The sequence below is a fragment of the Lepisosteus platostomus genome, chromosome 9 (assembly GCF_059453375.1).
Source record: "Lepisosteus platostomus isolate fLepPlt1 chromosome 9, fLepPlt1.hap1, whole genome shotgun sequence".
Taxonomy (NCBI): domain Eukaryota; kingdom Metazoa; phylum Chordata; class Actinopteri; order Semionotiformes; family Lepisosteidae; genus Lepisosteus; species Lepisosteus platostomus.
Genome location: NC_142619.1, coordinates 44,773,369 through 44,790,182, shown reverse-complemented (window position 1 = coordinate 44,790,182; position 16,814 = coordinate 44,773,369). Strand labels below are relative to the sequence as shown.

The 16,814-nt window shown below is 35.2% G+C and overlaps 1 protein-coding gene across 2 annotated transcripts in view; it reads right to left on the bottom strand.

Moving 5' to 3' along the window:
- Window positions 1-16,124, bottom strand: part of prkar2b (protein kinase, cAMP-dependent, regulatory, type II, beta) — a 32,515-nt gene extending 16,391 nt beyond the window's left edge. The window contains exons 1-5 of one of the 2 annotated variants that reach the window (XM_088645185.1): window positions 15,994-16,124; window positions 14,843-15,122; window positions 9,361-9,396; window positions 2,348-2,400; window positions 183-266 (exon numbers count right to left, since the gene is read on the bottom strand). In XM_088645185.1, the coding sequence (XP_088501311.1) occupies window positions 183-266; window positions 2,348-2,400; window positions 9,361-9,396; window positions 14,843-15,107 (438 nt within the window). In that variant the 5' untranslated portion in view covers window positions 15,108-15,122; window positions 15,994-16,124. Of the gene's footprint in view, window positions 1-182; window positions 267-2,347; window positions 2,401-9,360; window positions 9,397-14,842; window positions 15,826-15,993 lie in introns of those variants that run through there. The other variant, XM_088645184.1, reaches the window with a different exon arrangement.
- Between the last annotated feature and the right edge of the window lie 690 nt (window positions 16,125-16,814).

The following is a 16,814-nucleotide window of genomic DNA, read 5'->3' as shown; positions in this document are numbered from 1 at the left end:
ATACTAAGAAGCACTAAAAATGCAAGAAAATATTATTAATTCCAAATACTCATTTATTGTGTTTTTAATGTCTGTCAGTATGGTTAACGTGGTTCATTAAGGTTGGGATTCTCTTTAATCATCAAACAGTGATATTATTTTCAATGATTAAACCAAAGCATGCATGCACATATTTATCTTACCGGATCTAAGCTTTTGAATAGAAGGATATCTTTGCATGCCTCTTGTAGTCTTTGTCTTTGCTCATCTGATTTGGGATGAATTATCTAAAAACAAAATAAAAGTTAAGCAGCAATAAAGTATTATACTTTTTAATATTTAGAATTGAAGCATATTAATTACGGAATAGCAGAATAGGATATGAATACATTGTGGTGAATGGGAGGGCAGCTCAGCAAGGTTAGCAACAATTTACATTGTTTAGCTGTATTTATGTGTAGTTGTTTACTTGTATTTGCCTCCTATTTTTACTTGGAGGCAAGTATATACAGAGGACAACACAGATTATCAAAGAGAGTTCATAAACACAGATAATCAAAGGGAGTTTTACCCAGGTTAATAACTTTACTGTATATCATTAAGCCCACCCTATTAAAGAGTAAACATCAAGCGACCAGGCCATTCTTAGTGAATCCATTAAGACAGCCTCCATTGGAATGGACCATAGCATAAATACAGGGAAAGAGATACAGAAAAGAGAAGACGAGGAAGAATACAGTGGAGGAAGAATACAGTGGAGAAAAAGGACAGGAAGTGAAGAAAGCATATCCTCAAAGCTGAGGCATGGCAGAAATCCCTTTCCCAGTCAGTCTTAGAACCACATTCTGTCCAGGTAAATAGAGCACTTTCAAGAATACTGAATGCTGACCTTTACTACAGGAGAGCTTGGAGGCTTATTTATGTTAGGAATTTCTCATTTCTTATATTATGGAATCCCTAGGCTAAAAACATCTCTTATTGTAGCGATCCACTGTTAGAATAGAAAAATTGGTTCCAATTCAGTTTGGGCGTTCATATTTTAGAGTGGGAGATATAGTCCTGGGTAATATACATTTTTATTAGAATGCAGAGTTTCACTCATTGGCCTGTGGAGTTTTTGTAGTGTAATTTTAATTAAGGTACAGACTTCTTCAGGATTCTGAAACATACTGTATGTACATAACTGCCTGTAAAGTATCTGCTGTATAGCTGAGGAAATTGTTTATAAATAGGGGTTTGTTTTGACTATGTTTGGGAGTGATTATTGATCTATTATCAGAGCTGCGTAGGAGAATAATAAGATACACTTGCTGCATAATGCTCAGTCATTTCCTCCCTTGTCGACTGTTATAATTGGTAGCCTTGCTGAAAGTCCGCTGCCCCGTCTAGTCACAATATTTTTAAAATGTATAAACAATACATAAACCCTAACTAATTATCTCTAATTTGCATGTTTTTTAAAATCACTACTTAGTCACGTTTGGCATACACAATATTCTGTAATAAAAAATTCAAACACCTGTTCTACTCGGATATCAAGACCAGACTTCTTTTACCATCCACCCATGAATCCACTATCCATTGCTGCTTCATTGCAGTGTCCAACTATGACCCCTTTCACTCACCTTTAAATTCTATAGTTTTCTCTATAGTTATTCTCACATCTACATACATCTGCAATTGCTTCAAAAGCGTATGAAGGTGTCTTTTTTTGCGATATCTATTTTTTACTCCTAGCTAACTAATGCAGTGCAGGCTTCCTTCTGGCAATCTGACCCCTGAGTGTATTCCTTTTTTACATCTGTTTGCTTTGACATTTTAAAATATAATTCAACTGGTTCTCCTCACTTTATGTCTCTGGATAAGTATATTTGCTGCAGAACATTTGAAATTAAACCTGTCTTAAAAGATTTAAAAAAGTTTAAAGATAAACTTTTACCCAGTTGTCTGGAAATGTACTTACAATATGAGCTTTTCATTTGCAAGGTTAAAAAAAAATGAAAAGGATCACAAAACACTACAAAAGGTAGGACTGCCTGTACTCTATTCAACACATTTATTACTTCTGTTATTGAACATTTTTTTAAATGCTGTTTATTACAAACATATATGAAAATATATACATTTAAAGAACATTGATAAACTTATATTTTTCTGTCCTTCTGGTTACTCTACATTGCCTCAGAATGATAGAGAGATTATCATGAACTTTAGCCTGAGTATTGTTTCTGAGAAATTATTAAATTTTATTAAGGTTATCAATGTTTTAATATATAAACTGCTGAATAATCCACAATGAAACCTCAGCGCATAACCTGCCTGTTTACCAGCATGTTATAAGAATGATACTAATTACTGTATATTTTACCCTGGGTTCTGTGTCTTCTTCCTCATCATCAGGGTTAAATGCTTCAGCACAAACTGAAAAGTAAAAATAATGGACAGAGTAATATTAAACTTATACAAAGAAAAAACACAATTTGTGTATCAGATATACACTGCAGTGTTAAACAACAAAGTGTCTTTTTGGAAGTTTATACTGGTAGTAAAGGAACAAGTCATAGGTTTATTCCATGCTGAAAAGAGAAGAAAGAAAACAACGTTTTCGTCCGTGGAGCCTTCTTCAGGTGTGAGAGCGTGGAATAAACCTATTACTTGTCCCTTTGCAGCCTACGCATGCTGACGCAACAACCCAACTGGTAAAGCACACTAAAGAGAAAATAGCAAAATCTTCTTTGAATTCTCACAAGGAAAGACATTAGTTGTTAAATTCTAACAGGTCTTAGTATTTTTCATGCTACCAGTTACATAATCTCAATACACCGCTTTGAAGTTTCCTCCTCACTTAAGGATTAACTCCTAGACATAAATATTTTGGCAGATAACTAATTATTATATATACTTCTCACATAGAGCTATTTACAGTATATTCTTCACATGACTATGTACTGTATTATAACATTTCTCTTATGCATTTTTATACCTTTAGTACATTTTTTTTTAAATGAGTATTTGGATAAATCACCATGGATTTAAGAATTTAATTTATATTTTCTTTTTAAGGGGCTACAGTAATTTTGTACTTTAAATTCCATCTTTATTAAACAATTTCTAGCACTTTGACTTTCATGAAAAATCATGAACCACTAACTCATGAACCACGTATCCCAAAATTGTCTCAACTATGTTTCATTTTTCAAGAACACAGAGATAAAGAAAACCACAGTGAACTGAACATGGTACAAGTTACCCTCTGTCCAACATGATGTTAGTATTTTCCATCACACAGTCTTTTTTTTATTTTGCTTTCTTTCTGTTATTTTTGTTTTATTCTTTCAAAAAAAATACTGTACATTTTAGGGTAAAGTAATTGGAACATATGAATCCCAGTGCTTTAAGCCTATATTTATCTGACCTCTAATCAGACAGAAAGATGTTTTGGATCTCAGTAAATCACAGGTATTGCCATGGATTAGAAAGCCATGCACTTCTAAACTTTGGAATGCAGTGCTGGAGAAGGAGAAACTTGCAGGTTAGGACTACCTTGCCAGCTCCAAAATTAGAATCAGCTATGTTTATATGCATAAATAACGAAAAGCTGATTTTAATAATGAAATGTGGTAGGACGGATGTGAAAATACTCTACAGCCCCACCTTGCAGTACATACCGTTAAATATTGAATTGTGTTTATGTAAGGTTACAATCTCAGTTAAACGAAAAAAAACTCAGGGCTCACTGTATATGAGTACAGTATGTATATGAAATTTAGTTATATAAGAGTTATGTAACCAGGACGTTTGCCTGAAGGTATTAATATTATCAATTTGCACCACAGGTATGTTGCTTTCTTCCTTCTAGTGAAACATCCTTAGGACTGTTCTATTTTGACTCTGCTAGATTACTCTGCACCATTGCTAGTGTTTTGTCTGTATATTACAACGGTAATTATGCTATTACCTACCAGCATAAGGTAGAAAATTAGATACAAGCAAGGTCTGCTGCAAAAAGTCTGCTGCAAAACAAGGTTGCTGGTTGCTGTCAACCAACAGCGATAACAAATGACCTATGCAATATAAGAAGCATATTAACTCCAGATAGTTAACACATATCTACAAGAAACTATTGAGTCCACCATTCACTATTTTATAGCAATAATCTAGATTCTGGCATGGCTTGCAAAGTAGTAAAGTTTGCAGGACTTGGACAAAATTCAGAACACGGCAAACTGTTCAGGAAACATCCTGGCAGATGACATTTAAAGTACAGCAGACATCTGCAGGGTGTTGCATGCACATAGCAAAAAGATGAATCTAAATTACAAATAGAAACACTCCAAGCCTGAAGGAGATTCTTATGACAAAGACTTGGGTGTTTATGTGGACATATCATTTTTTTTCTTCCAGGCAATGTGGGTAAGTTATAAAATAGGCAAACAGAATTTTAGGATATACAGTATATATCCTATATAGGTACAAATCTAGATGAAAATACGTAATGTTAACTTTTTGCAATGTTCTAGCAAGACATCATTTAGAATATCATGTACAATTTTGAGCAAGACAGATGTTCTGAAAACAGTTCAGAGTTGAGCAACCAGATACATTACTAGCCTCAAACCAATGGTCTCCATTGACAGACTAAAATAATTCGATCCTTACAGTGTGAAACATGGAAGACTATGAGAGGACCTGATTCAAGTACTCAAAATAATCAACCCAATGTTGAATCAACAGTGAAACACAAACCAACGGTGAAACACAAACATTTAAACCATATGGAATATGGCATTTGAAATTGAACTGGAAACAGGAAAACAAGAGGTATTTCTTTACACAACAGGTTAGGGGAGTATGGAACAAACTGACCAGCCATGTTATTGAATATGATACCCTGGTTTCCTTCAAAAAATGCCTGGATGAGATCTTTTGATTCATTAGCTACTGAAAAAAACCAATGCACCGATAGGCAAAATGTACATTTATAACGAATGTTACGCTCTAGGTCTAAATCAACCACATTGATATAAGGAAAAACAACATGCTATGCTAAACCCAATATATATTTAAAATATTGTTCAAAAAAAAAAATTGTTGTTTTCTTCTCATACAAAAAGCAATTGGAGTTTCAATTAGGCTTCTAGTGGAAGGTCTACAAATCCACCTTATTACAACTTGCAGAAGTCCTGCCAATCTCTTGTTTACTGACACATTTCCAACTACACTCAACTTACACAAGCATAAAACAAAAGTACAACAAATAAATTGAAAGCAAAGTTCTATTTCGTGCCTGATTCACAGATTGAGTTCTCCAGGTATTTCAGAACGGAAAGCATGACTTTAGCTCCTAGGAAATACAAGAGATACTGTACAGGATATGAAACGCCTTGTAGCTTAAATATCTTGTTATTGTGATGAATGAATTTAGATACAATGGCAAAAACCTGACTAGTGTTGACATTTCCAGCTTCAAAGAAAGGGAATTTTTGCTGATAATAGTGGTCCCAGATTTAGTGATCAAAGCAATCATACATTTTACCTTGGTTTACCTAAGTTACCTTAGTCAGAGAGGGTAAATGAAGAGGAAATGGAAGATATCGAAGGCAAGAGCTCCTTATGCAGATTATCCGGAAAGACCAGATTGGATTTAAGTATAGGAACCTTGTTAAGGCAGCTTGCTATTCTCTTGCTGTTAGGAACTTTGATTTTCTGGGTAAAGAATACTTCAGATAAAAACAAGTCTCTCCTGGCTATTGCCTCAGGTTGTATCCTGTTTAGTTTAGAAGACAGTGTTATTTAAGAGTCGAACACTTGGTAGCAGTCTGGTGTTTTTCCTTGTGGTTAGGAAGTTAGTTCTCTGGGATACTTTGTTTGTATGTATGCACTGTAAATAGTGTAAGTTGTGTGGGTTATGTTTATGTTGTGTATAGTTTATTGTGTGTATTGTCATTACTAATAAATAATTGTGTAACCAAGTGTGCCTGAATTATTACTCTTTTCACCAAAGCTGTGACAGAGGACAAAGAGCTCTAACTACACTAACTTCAAGTATATCATTGGCAAATTAATTTACAAGTTGGGGGTTATGACTATTTACGTATAGGTTACTCCACTCAGTATTTTCCTAATATTTCTCTATTTTCGTAACCCCCCATTTGAAACAATATTTATGTAAGTGTTTAGATGTAAATGTTTTCATGCACATTCCATGACTTTGAACAGGACAAAGGACTTCAACCTGACATTTTACATATTCTGTACCAAATTGTTTATGTTGTGTGTTATTTTGTGCATGCAATGTCATATTAACGCACAAAAGGTAGGTAAATCTGACTTTTCTAAACTGCCTTAATATTCTTTCATATTTACTCATATTACAACAATGGTCCTCTATTTCTTGGGGGCTATCTACTATATTAGGTTCACAGGATGCAACACAACTGGGGCTCGGCTATTCATTTAAAAGGCCTATCTATTCTCAGCAACTTACTTCCAGCTGTCAAAAAGATAATGGAACCTCAGGTGTTCAGGAAAACAAGGTCACAGGCCACGGGGTATAGGAACATCAGAGCACTTGTTTTTAAACCAACTGTGATGGTTCAAAAGTTTCATCTTATTTTTCACATTTGATTTTAAAAAATGTAATTGAATTATTGATATAGTTATTTCAAGATATTTATAATATTTTTTAGGAGTTAATTAACATGTACTGCATCCATTTAATTTGTAATGTTGATTTACAATACATTTATTAAATGCCACATAATGTATATATATATAGTTATATATAATATATGTATTACCTATTATATATAATATATATTAACTATATTTTTTATTGTATAAACGTTTGCACAAGAAACCTTATTTTGAATACCTATTATACGGTATAACTCTTACAAATGGATGCTAAAAATAAAATAAGTTATTTCATTCTATTTATATCCATCCTTCTGATGACAACAGCATCTCTAGTGCCAAGCTTTAGTCATGTTTGGATCAATAATAAACCCCAACACGCAGATAATGATTCCTGTTTTACCAGTAATTGAAATGAGACACTTGGTTTCATGTCACTGGATGTGGTTTTGCAGAATATTTAATATAGGATCATTTTTTAGTTATTAAAATAAAATAAATGAAAGCCATTGTAAGCTTTAAAAATATAAATAATATACACCTGTACATTGTATTGTACCTGAAATATATCAAGAATTTTAAAACTAATATTTTCTTTAGTTTCCAAAATATTTGCATATTTTATCTTACTAAGTATGAAGCAAATGTTTAAACACACAATCTAAATAATGAATATACATATTAAAACGAAATATAATACATTTAATATATACATACTAAAATTCACCCACAATTCATATTCAATCTTTAATAATTATTTCTTTAGAAATGAATATCTCTTTTATTGATTTAAACCTTATGCATTCTTTTCTAGGATTTTTTAAATCTAGACCCTGTCAGTATCCCCAGAATTAAAATAATAATGTTTCCCGGAGGTAAGCTATTAAATTATTCAAATAGGGCATCTTTGAGGGCTGGAATACTGCTGAGTTGGTCACCCCCCGACAGTTGCCATCCATCAAGTAAAAAGTACCAAATCCTCACCAGTCTCATAGTCAACAACTACACGTAGTCACAGCTAAGAGACTCTGAATCTTTCTGGCCTAAAATATATGCTACTGTGTATGTTTTAATATACCACTTTTTTAACAGTAATGAGTCTTTCAAAATAAATCCTTCATCTTAAGGTACTTCATAATGAAATAATAAACAAAAGAAACAGGTACAGAGACACTCAATAAAGTAAAAACAATCAGAAATGAAGAGAGTATAAATGTCATTTTTAATTCAGGATTTACAATTCTGGCTGATTGACATGCAAGATACGAGATGGATTCCACAGTCTTGGAGCAACAGAACAGGAAGCACAGTCTTCCAGTGTTCAGAGATCTGTTTTATTAAATTGAAAGAAGTCTGGAGGTCAAAAGCACAAACTACATATAGGTGTATAAATAGTTAAGAATTCACAATTGTACTCAGGATCCTAACTGTTCAAGGCCTTTAAGGTGAGAAATAGTATTTTGACTTTTATTCTGAAATCTACAGAGAGCCAGTCCAGGAAATCTAAGACAGGCAATACATCCAGATGCATTTTAGTTCAGTTCCAAACATACTGGTACTTTTTAAGGACACATTTGGCTACACCAGTATGCACAGCATTAGAATAACAGTGTGTAAAAACAAATTTATATATTAACATTATATATATTAACTTTCCTGCATCAGACCTTGAGATATATGAAGGAACATAAACAATGTTAACAAAGATGAAAGGGACATTTTCACAATAATAGCAACTAGAATTTCACGTACTTAAAAATTTAAAGACTATTCTGAAAAGCTACCTGATAAAACCCAGAAAAAACTGAGATGACAAGCACAATCTACATATACAGGTACACAGGTTCAGAACAGAACCGTGGAAGTGTCACCATGCATGCTGCCTTTCAATATCAAGTATTTGTGTTTTCTAAATGACCTTGATCATTACAATGATAATGCTTAAAAAAAATGCTTAAACTATTTGTATACACTCTTGAGTAATTACTGTGAGTCACAAGTATTGTTGCTGTGCATATTAGTTTATTACATGCATTGCAATTTTTTAAACAAGTAATTTTTTAAACAAATCAGCTGTGGAGCCTTCCTCAGGTGTGAAGGCCGAAGAAGGCTCCATAGCCGAAACATTGCGTTTTTCTTCTCATTTCAGTGCAGAATAAACCTTTACCTGTTCCTTTGCAGACCACGCATGCTGATGCAGCTACCTACTTGAACTTTTACAATGTGTTTGTTCTTTACCAATTACTACTATATTACTTATGTGTTGCAAGGTTCTCTGAAGTTGTGATTAGTAATGCAAAACAAAAAAAGAAATAAGGTTCATTACATGTTTAGATCTGAAAAACAGTAGGCAAAGTGGAAAACTAAACCCTTATTATATTTCCTAAAGCTCCTACTTTTCCCATTGGTCATTTGAGCTTTTGTAAAGATAGTAAATAGCTTCACTAAAGATTTCTAGAATCATCTTTGTAAAGTGTTTTATCTTTTACATTTTTATATTTTACAGCATATACAGTTTGCATCATGATAAGTAGGAACCCAAGCTGAATCAATTAGAATTTACACAGTAGGACATGAAACATACAAAATTAAATAACAAGAGAACTTCAGACAATTACATACAGAAATGTATCATTCTTCATAATATAGCAGAAATATGATATTCTTTCACCATTTCAAATGTGTAGCAAGTTAAATGTTTTTAGAAAATATTACAACAGACACACAAAATGAATGTTGACTTACCTGAAGCTCTTCTTACGAATCTGTTGATAACTGGGGCTGAAAAAAAATGGATGTTTGCTATCAATTATAAAAAATGAAACCGAAACCACTTCTAATTTTTAATTTACAGAAAGTTGTCAGTGTATTTCTTAAAAAGTGCAGCCATCAGAATAAAAAGCTCTTATGTTTACTAATTATTTGACTGAAATGACCAAAATCACAGGTACTTTTCAAATAAAAGACATTTTCTTGAAAGATTTGCATGGTGTAAATTATGTATGAATGGTGTATATTCATATGTAAAATTACAATATATGTGTATATTGTATTATCATAACGCATCATTACCACACATTATTTTTTTTCCTGATAGGAAAAATGATTACACACAATCAAAAAATGAATATAATATTTGATTACTCATATCTTAAATGATGGGAGGAGAAGCTTAGAGGCATGATGTCTTTGTGTTTGATCTTCTATTCACAAAACTAAAGGTCTTTCCATTTCTTCAATAACATTTCCTCCCTGCTTAGATATCACAATTAATTTCATGGAAGCAGATCCTTTAAAACATTTACAGAAACAGTTCTGTAAATAGGAATTAGCCAAAATGCCCTCAAACCAATGAGCAGGACTGATCAGAAGTTAGAGGAATCATTTGGTTGAGGTCATTGTTGCTAAAGGAGGTTCCACCAGTTACTAAATCTAAAGGCTCAAATACATTTTCAGCACAGAAAGTGAACATTTAAACAATGTTTTCAATATAGACATGAAAAGGTACACTTGTTTATGTTTATGTTTATCTATTGTTATAACAAAAATGAAGATCAGATCACATTTTAGAAGTAAATACTGGAGGAAAACAGGTGATTCAAAGGGTCCACAAATGTTTTCTCACATCTATGTGTGTGATCAGCGTCACCACAATCTGGACAGTATTACTAATTGTAGTACATTAGATATTTCGTAGGGTCCATTACTTTCAAAGTTCATTCAAGTTTATTAAAACCAAAATTAAATCTGCCAACGAATTAAAATTATTGCATGTCAAAACCTGGACATGTATTTTGTACACTTTGTATATTTCATCATCTACAGTTTAAGCACAGTTTCTGTCTAATCTCTTTAGATTTCACTAACACTGTGGGGGACATGCTTCTCTAAACCATCATTTGGAAAGCAAGTGATTTTTTGGTAACTATGCAAACCTTTAAAAAGAGAACAGCTAAAGCCTGGAGATGCGCTTTACATAAATAAATTAAAAATGGAATAGCTACTTTCAATTTAATGTATAACATATTCAGATTGATATGTCTAAGGTTTGACTTATTTTACTTTTCTCCTGCAGGACACTGTATGCTGGATTCATCTAATACCAAACCAGACCTTGCGGAAATATAAAACTTCCTGAAAAAGATACAGCATATTTCAAAAATAACCCAAACGTTTTGCACCATTTGCTGTTTGTTAGCCTATTGTTTTATATATTAGTGGAGAGGAATACTGCTAGATTAGAAGACAAAGTTGTTAATAACCAATTTACCAATCACACTGTATCTTTGAAAGTTTTTTTATTGTTCATGTATTAATTTTACTACACCTATTTGAAGTAAAAAAAATATTCTGCACATGAATAAATCAAAATAATATAGACTTTACTTAACCAAAACGGTACCTCTACACCATTAGAAATAACATGAAATAACTGCTGCAGGCTTTTGTTGATCAATCAAAATAAAGTTTCCAAAAGTATTCTCCCCATGAATAAAGGCTTTGATATTTAATAAGTGTGGTAAGAATTAAAGAATAAAAGGGTCAACTAAGACAACGTGTGCACTTAAGACTCAAGTAAAATAACAGCTCAATATGAAAATACGAGTGGGTCATATTTGAAGATTAGGACATCTGACTATTTTACATTCTGAATCCACTTGTCTTATATCTCGTTTTCAAAATAAAAACAATTAAACACTAAGATCACATTGTCAGCCTAAGACTGAAGAAGTTGCATAACTGTTTTGGGGTTCTGAGGATTTCAAAACCGAAGCACAATAAAAGAGCAATCTCTTCTGTCTGTATGGCTCAGAGCGTATCAGGGATATAATAAACATAAATCCTCTTATCTGTGTAAAACTATCATACATTTTGAATTGTGAACTGATTGGCTAAGGCCTCCAAATTCTCAAATTTCTGTTGTGTACAACATCTCTGAAGGAAAGGTCTAAAAGGGCAACTGGGTGGAGAAGCTATTTAAATGATTACATCATAACACCTAGCCTTTCTTGCAGTGTCCGTTTCAGATGATTTTACAATGGTTTTAGTACTATCCTAATAATTAAAACGCATATTTGCTTTCCACTTTGGAGAAATAAAGAGATGCGCATTTTTCCATGCATTTTCTAACTGCTTTATCCAATAAGGGTCACAGGGACCCAGAACCTATCCTAATAAGCAATGGGCATAGCAGAAAATTCACATTCTATCAGAATATGTTTATTGAGTAGAAACAGGCTGATTCCATTCATCCTCTGACTGCTTCTTACAATTCAATAGGGGAGCTGGAGCCAATCCTGGCAAGCAAAAGGCACACCGTACACCCTGGATGGGACACCAATCTATCCCAGTGCAGATATGCAACACTTACACCAGGTTCAATTTTACAGAAGCCAATTAACATACCAGTGAGTCTTTGGACTATAATAGGAAACTGGAGCACCCAGAGGACACCTATGTGAACAACCAGCAAACTCTATGCAGATAGCACTCCAGATCTGGAATTGAACCCAGGGCCCCAGTGCTGCAAGCAGCCATGCTAACAACTGAGCCACCGCACCACCCCAGGCTGGTTCCAGGACCTACAAACTGCAGCCTCACCATCAGCTACCTGGTTCTTCTTTCTTTTTTACTTACATCTCCATTCAATGTGTACCTATGGCACCCCCTGAACTGTCTAAACAACTAATCCATAGTCTGCTGGATTTCAGAGGAAACACAAAAGGGGTTGTATTCTCTATTTGTTCTATTACAGGCTTTAAACAATCGTTAGTATTTGTTAGTATGTGGAACATAGATTTTTGACTACTCAGACTACTACAGCTACAGTAACAGCTGCAAGGAACATTCTTTTAATTACATGCTTTCAATATTGGCTTTGTGTTATACAACAGGTATATATTTTTGTGTTCAGGTATTACATTGGGCATTAATTATAAATAATAATAAACCCTTTCCACTTTATTTGAATAACTATAGTACTGAAAATACAAGACAACAGCTGTTCATCACAGCTTCCTTTCCTGTCAATGTCACTACAAAATCACATTTTCTGATTCTGTGATTGTGACTTATTTTTTTTTAATTAGAAAACATACATAACTATGTAATATTCTTCACAAAATTCAGAAGAGAAAAACTGAGTAGCAAAGACCAATTGTCTGCTACTGTATGATAACTTTGTGTAAACTAAATAAAAACTATTTCTAGTATAACCTTTGTTAAATTAACTTCTTGAATTAATATTAAGAACTAAAAATGCTGAATGCCTTTTTTCACATTAAAAATTTTAGATAGTTCTGACAGTAGGCTCTGGTATGCTTCACTGAACTAACTTGCAAAGGCTTAACCCAGAAACCTTCTGATGAAATAGAGAGTAAGTTATGTCACAAATAGGGGAAAACTTATTTTTTATTCATGTTTTGTGATTTGTTCACATAGCATCAGACGTAGTTCTTGTATCTTTAAAATAGATTAAAATTATTCACTTTTTCAACTAGCTGCATATCTACCACAGTCCTTCAAAGCAATTACAATTGCTAAACACTAAACACTGTACTACTCATGAAAATAGCCTGACATTTCTTGGAATTGCATATTTTGCATATGACTGCAAAGCGCGATCACAGAGGTCTAATCAATCCCAATTAAACAGATGCACACAAACGGCATTTAATTTTGAAGCAATATTCTGGACTGAAAATTTAACACGAAAAGGGCTTAAGTGGGAATTTCCTGATGATGTAAATACAGCTGTTAGTCCTGTACCTCACTGTCATTTCACATGGCTGTTTCAAATGTGTGTAAATCCAGCCATAGCAAATAACTCATCTTCTTTTTAAAGTTTAGTGTAGGCCATCTTAAACCCTTACTGTACCAATAAGGTCAACTCAAACCCTCCACGATCTAGGTAAGTGATCATGACGTTAAGTCAGTCACACATTATTTAAGGAAAACAACTTCACAATTAGCTCTCATTCACGATGGAGGGCAATTTCAGAAAGTGATTTCAGACTGCATCTCCCCTGCATAAGCAACACTATCACAGTACATGGCAAAATATCAACCTGAACTATTGTATTTTTTTTATGAAATGGGATTTTATAAAACAAGCCTTGAGAATTTCAAAAACAGAATAAAGAAAAAAGAGTCTGAATTCTATCTTTCAAAAACTTGAACAAAATGCTTACTTAGTCATCATGTTTTTTTTTCCCCAAAGCACAATACTGTATGTCTGTGACGTAAAGTCAGAACCATCCTTACTGAAACAGGCCTTATTTATGTTTACAGACTGCACTGAGATTCATAAAGCATACCAGGAGTAGTCCCCACAATATAAACTCCATCTTCACACAGAGCAAATCCAATGTACTGTAGAATGTGCACGATAGCCTCCAGCTGGAAAGTACAACAGACGGCCAACTGGACATCAAGGTAAGATCTTTCTTTTGGGGACTATAAAAAAAAAATGCAAGGCCGGCAGCTTTAGCACACTGTTCAGAGCGTCTCCATATTTTTAAACAACAGAAACAAATGTTTATGAAACCTGTACATCATGAATTACGTGTTTAACGTTCCAAGCGTGAGAAAATTACATAACGGGCCCTTTTAAAGTATCTCCCCACAAGTTACATGGAACAGGTATCTCACTATAGTGCACACCACACACAAACTGTAAGTACACATAGTGTAGAGGTGCGCTGTATAATATGCACATCAGGCTTTGTTGCGAGGGGTATTATTAATATTATCCAAGCTGTCGTCTGAGGCCCTGCGCGGTGCCTCGTCAGCTATTTGCGCTAAGGTGCTGTCAAGGAGAGAATCCGGCGTTTACCTTTCAGAAAGGTGCTTGTGTACTATTTTCTCAACGATACTGTCAAAATATGCTGCTGCTACACGTACTGTATATCGAGATAGACGGCTAACGCCAAAAAATGACCATTTCATGAGCATTCGTCTGCTGGCTGGGTCTATTATTCTATTTATAACGCGTACATTAAATCGATCTTAGAAAGGGTTAATTTATTTCAGGGAAAAAAATATAAGTATCCTTCACTGCGCTTTGGGGGGGTGGGATTTGTTCGTGCGGGATCGGTATTTTATTAGTATTTCGAAGCACGTTTACACTGCAGGGTTCTCAAACTAACGGCATTTGCTTAAAATAAAGACGAGAATCGTAATCCCTGGTCCGGGCAATAAGAGTCATAATAACAATAACGTGTGTTACCTACGAATTCCTCGTCGTCTTCATCATCCTCCTCTCCATTTTCCGAATCCGTTTGCATGGGTTCCTCAATAAAGTTGACTCCCTTCCCGGGTCTATAAGACGAGTTTTGCTCATGGCCCAGTGCCTCCCCTGTACTCTGACTTTCCTTCAGCTGGGTGAAATACTGCAGGGCAAACTCGAGCAGATCTCCCGGCTGATTCCTCAAGACCTCCACTGTAAAGCTCTGCAACAGCTCCGTCAGCCCTGCAGGGATTTCTATACTCATTCCTATAATCAATCTCTGGAGAAATAAGTGCAAAATAGTATCACAGGAATTCGATCACCCTAGTTGTTAGTTTTTAAAGCTCGGCTCCTGAGTGATAAAATTTGAGGAAAAGGGAGAAAAGTTTCCGAAAACAGATCAATCCAAAATGTGCAGTGCAGCTGACAGGGGTTTTGTCTGCAGCACACGAGTCCCAGTGCTTTCAACACAGACCTTCCTCCTCTACCGCCTGCTGAATGAAAATGGCAGTGAAATGTGTAGCATCTATGCCGCTGGCTGGCTGGCTACAGGAAGCCCATGCATGTGACCCGAGAAACCATGGCAACCACCCATCCAGGGATTGCGTGCGAGAGCCGCTGCGAAACTGCAGTGACTGAGGAGCTTCGGGAATACCTGGTGTAGCCCGGCACCGTGTGCCGCTGGTGTCTATTTATGCGTGCCACGATGGCAAAGTTCATTTTAAGTAGCATCCATTTCGCGCCTGAGAGCGCACGTTCATGTGCAACGTGCCATTTTGCAACCCTAGCCGTGTACGCAGTTGTTTTTAATGCCTCCAGGTGAACGCTTTACACTGTCGGGAGTAAGGTGTAACTGTAGGTTTCTCATTGGTGAATTGAACTGCGGAGAAAGAATAGTTTTAAACTACAGTACATAACTCGAAAAACCGACCGCATGTTGCCTATTTTGAGAAAGGAAAATGTTTTCATTGTGGTTTTAATGGTTTGCTTTTTAAGGTCATTCAACGTTACAAAAAAGCCCCCAAAACACCGACCGAACACCATCTACCGAAAAAATCTTTTAAGTATATATATTGAAAAACAGAAGTTCTCTGTCGTATAACGCAGTTTAAATTGAACAAGAATGCAGGAGTTAAACAGTACTACGTTACCGTTTCTGCTGTGCTCGTCGAAGGGGCCGTTAGGCACGTGTCTTAGATTTTGAACCGGGTGATGCCGGAGTTCAAACGGTTTTGCTTTCCCGCCTGGAGTTTCTGCTGTGCGCTTGCTAGAACCGCCAATACATACAGTGCCTTGCGAAAGTATTCGGCCCCCTTGAACTTTTCAACCTTTTGCCACATTTCAGGCTTCAAACATAAAGATATAAATTTTTTATTTTATGTGAAGAATCACCAACAAGTGGGACACAATTGTGAAGTGGAACGAAATCTATTGGATTTTTGAAACTTTTTTAACTAATAAAAAAATGAAAAGTGGGGCGTGCAAAATTATTCGGCCCCTTTACTTTCAGTGCAGCAAACTCACTCCAGAAGTTCAGCGAGGATCTCTGAATGATCCAATGTTGTCCTAAATGACTGATGGTGATAAATAGAATCCACCTGTGTGTAATCAAGTCTCTGTATAAATGCACCTGCTCTGTGATAGTCTCAAGGTTCTGTTGAAAGCGCAGAGAGCATCATGAAGACCAAGGAACACACCAGGCAGGTCCGTAATACTGTTGTGGAGAAGTTTAAAGCCGGATTTGGATACAAAAAGATTTCCCAAGCTTCAAACATCCCAAGGAGCACTGTGCAAGCGATCATCTTGAAATGGAAGGAGTATCAGACCACTGCAAATCTACCAAGACCTGGCCGTCCCTCTAAACTTTCAGCTCAGACAAGGAGAAGACTGATCAGAGATGCAGCCAAGAGGCCCATGATCACTCTGGATGAACTGCAGAGAACTACAGCTGAGGTGGGAGAGTCTGTCCATA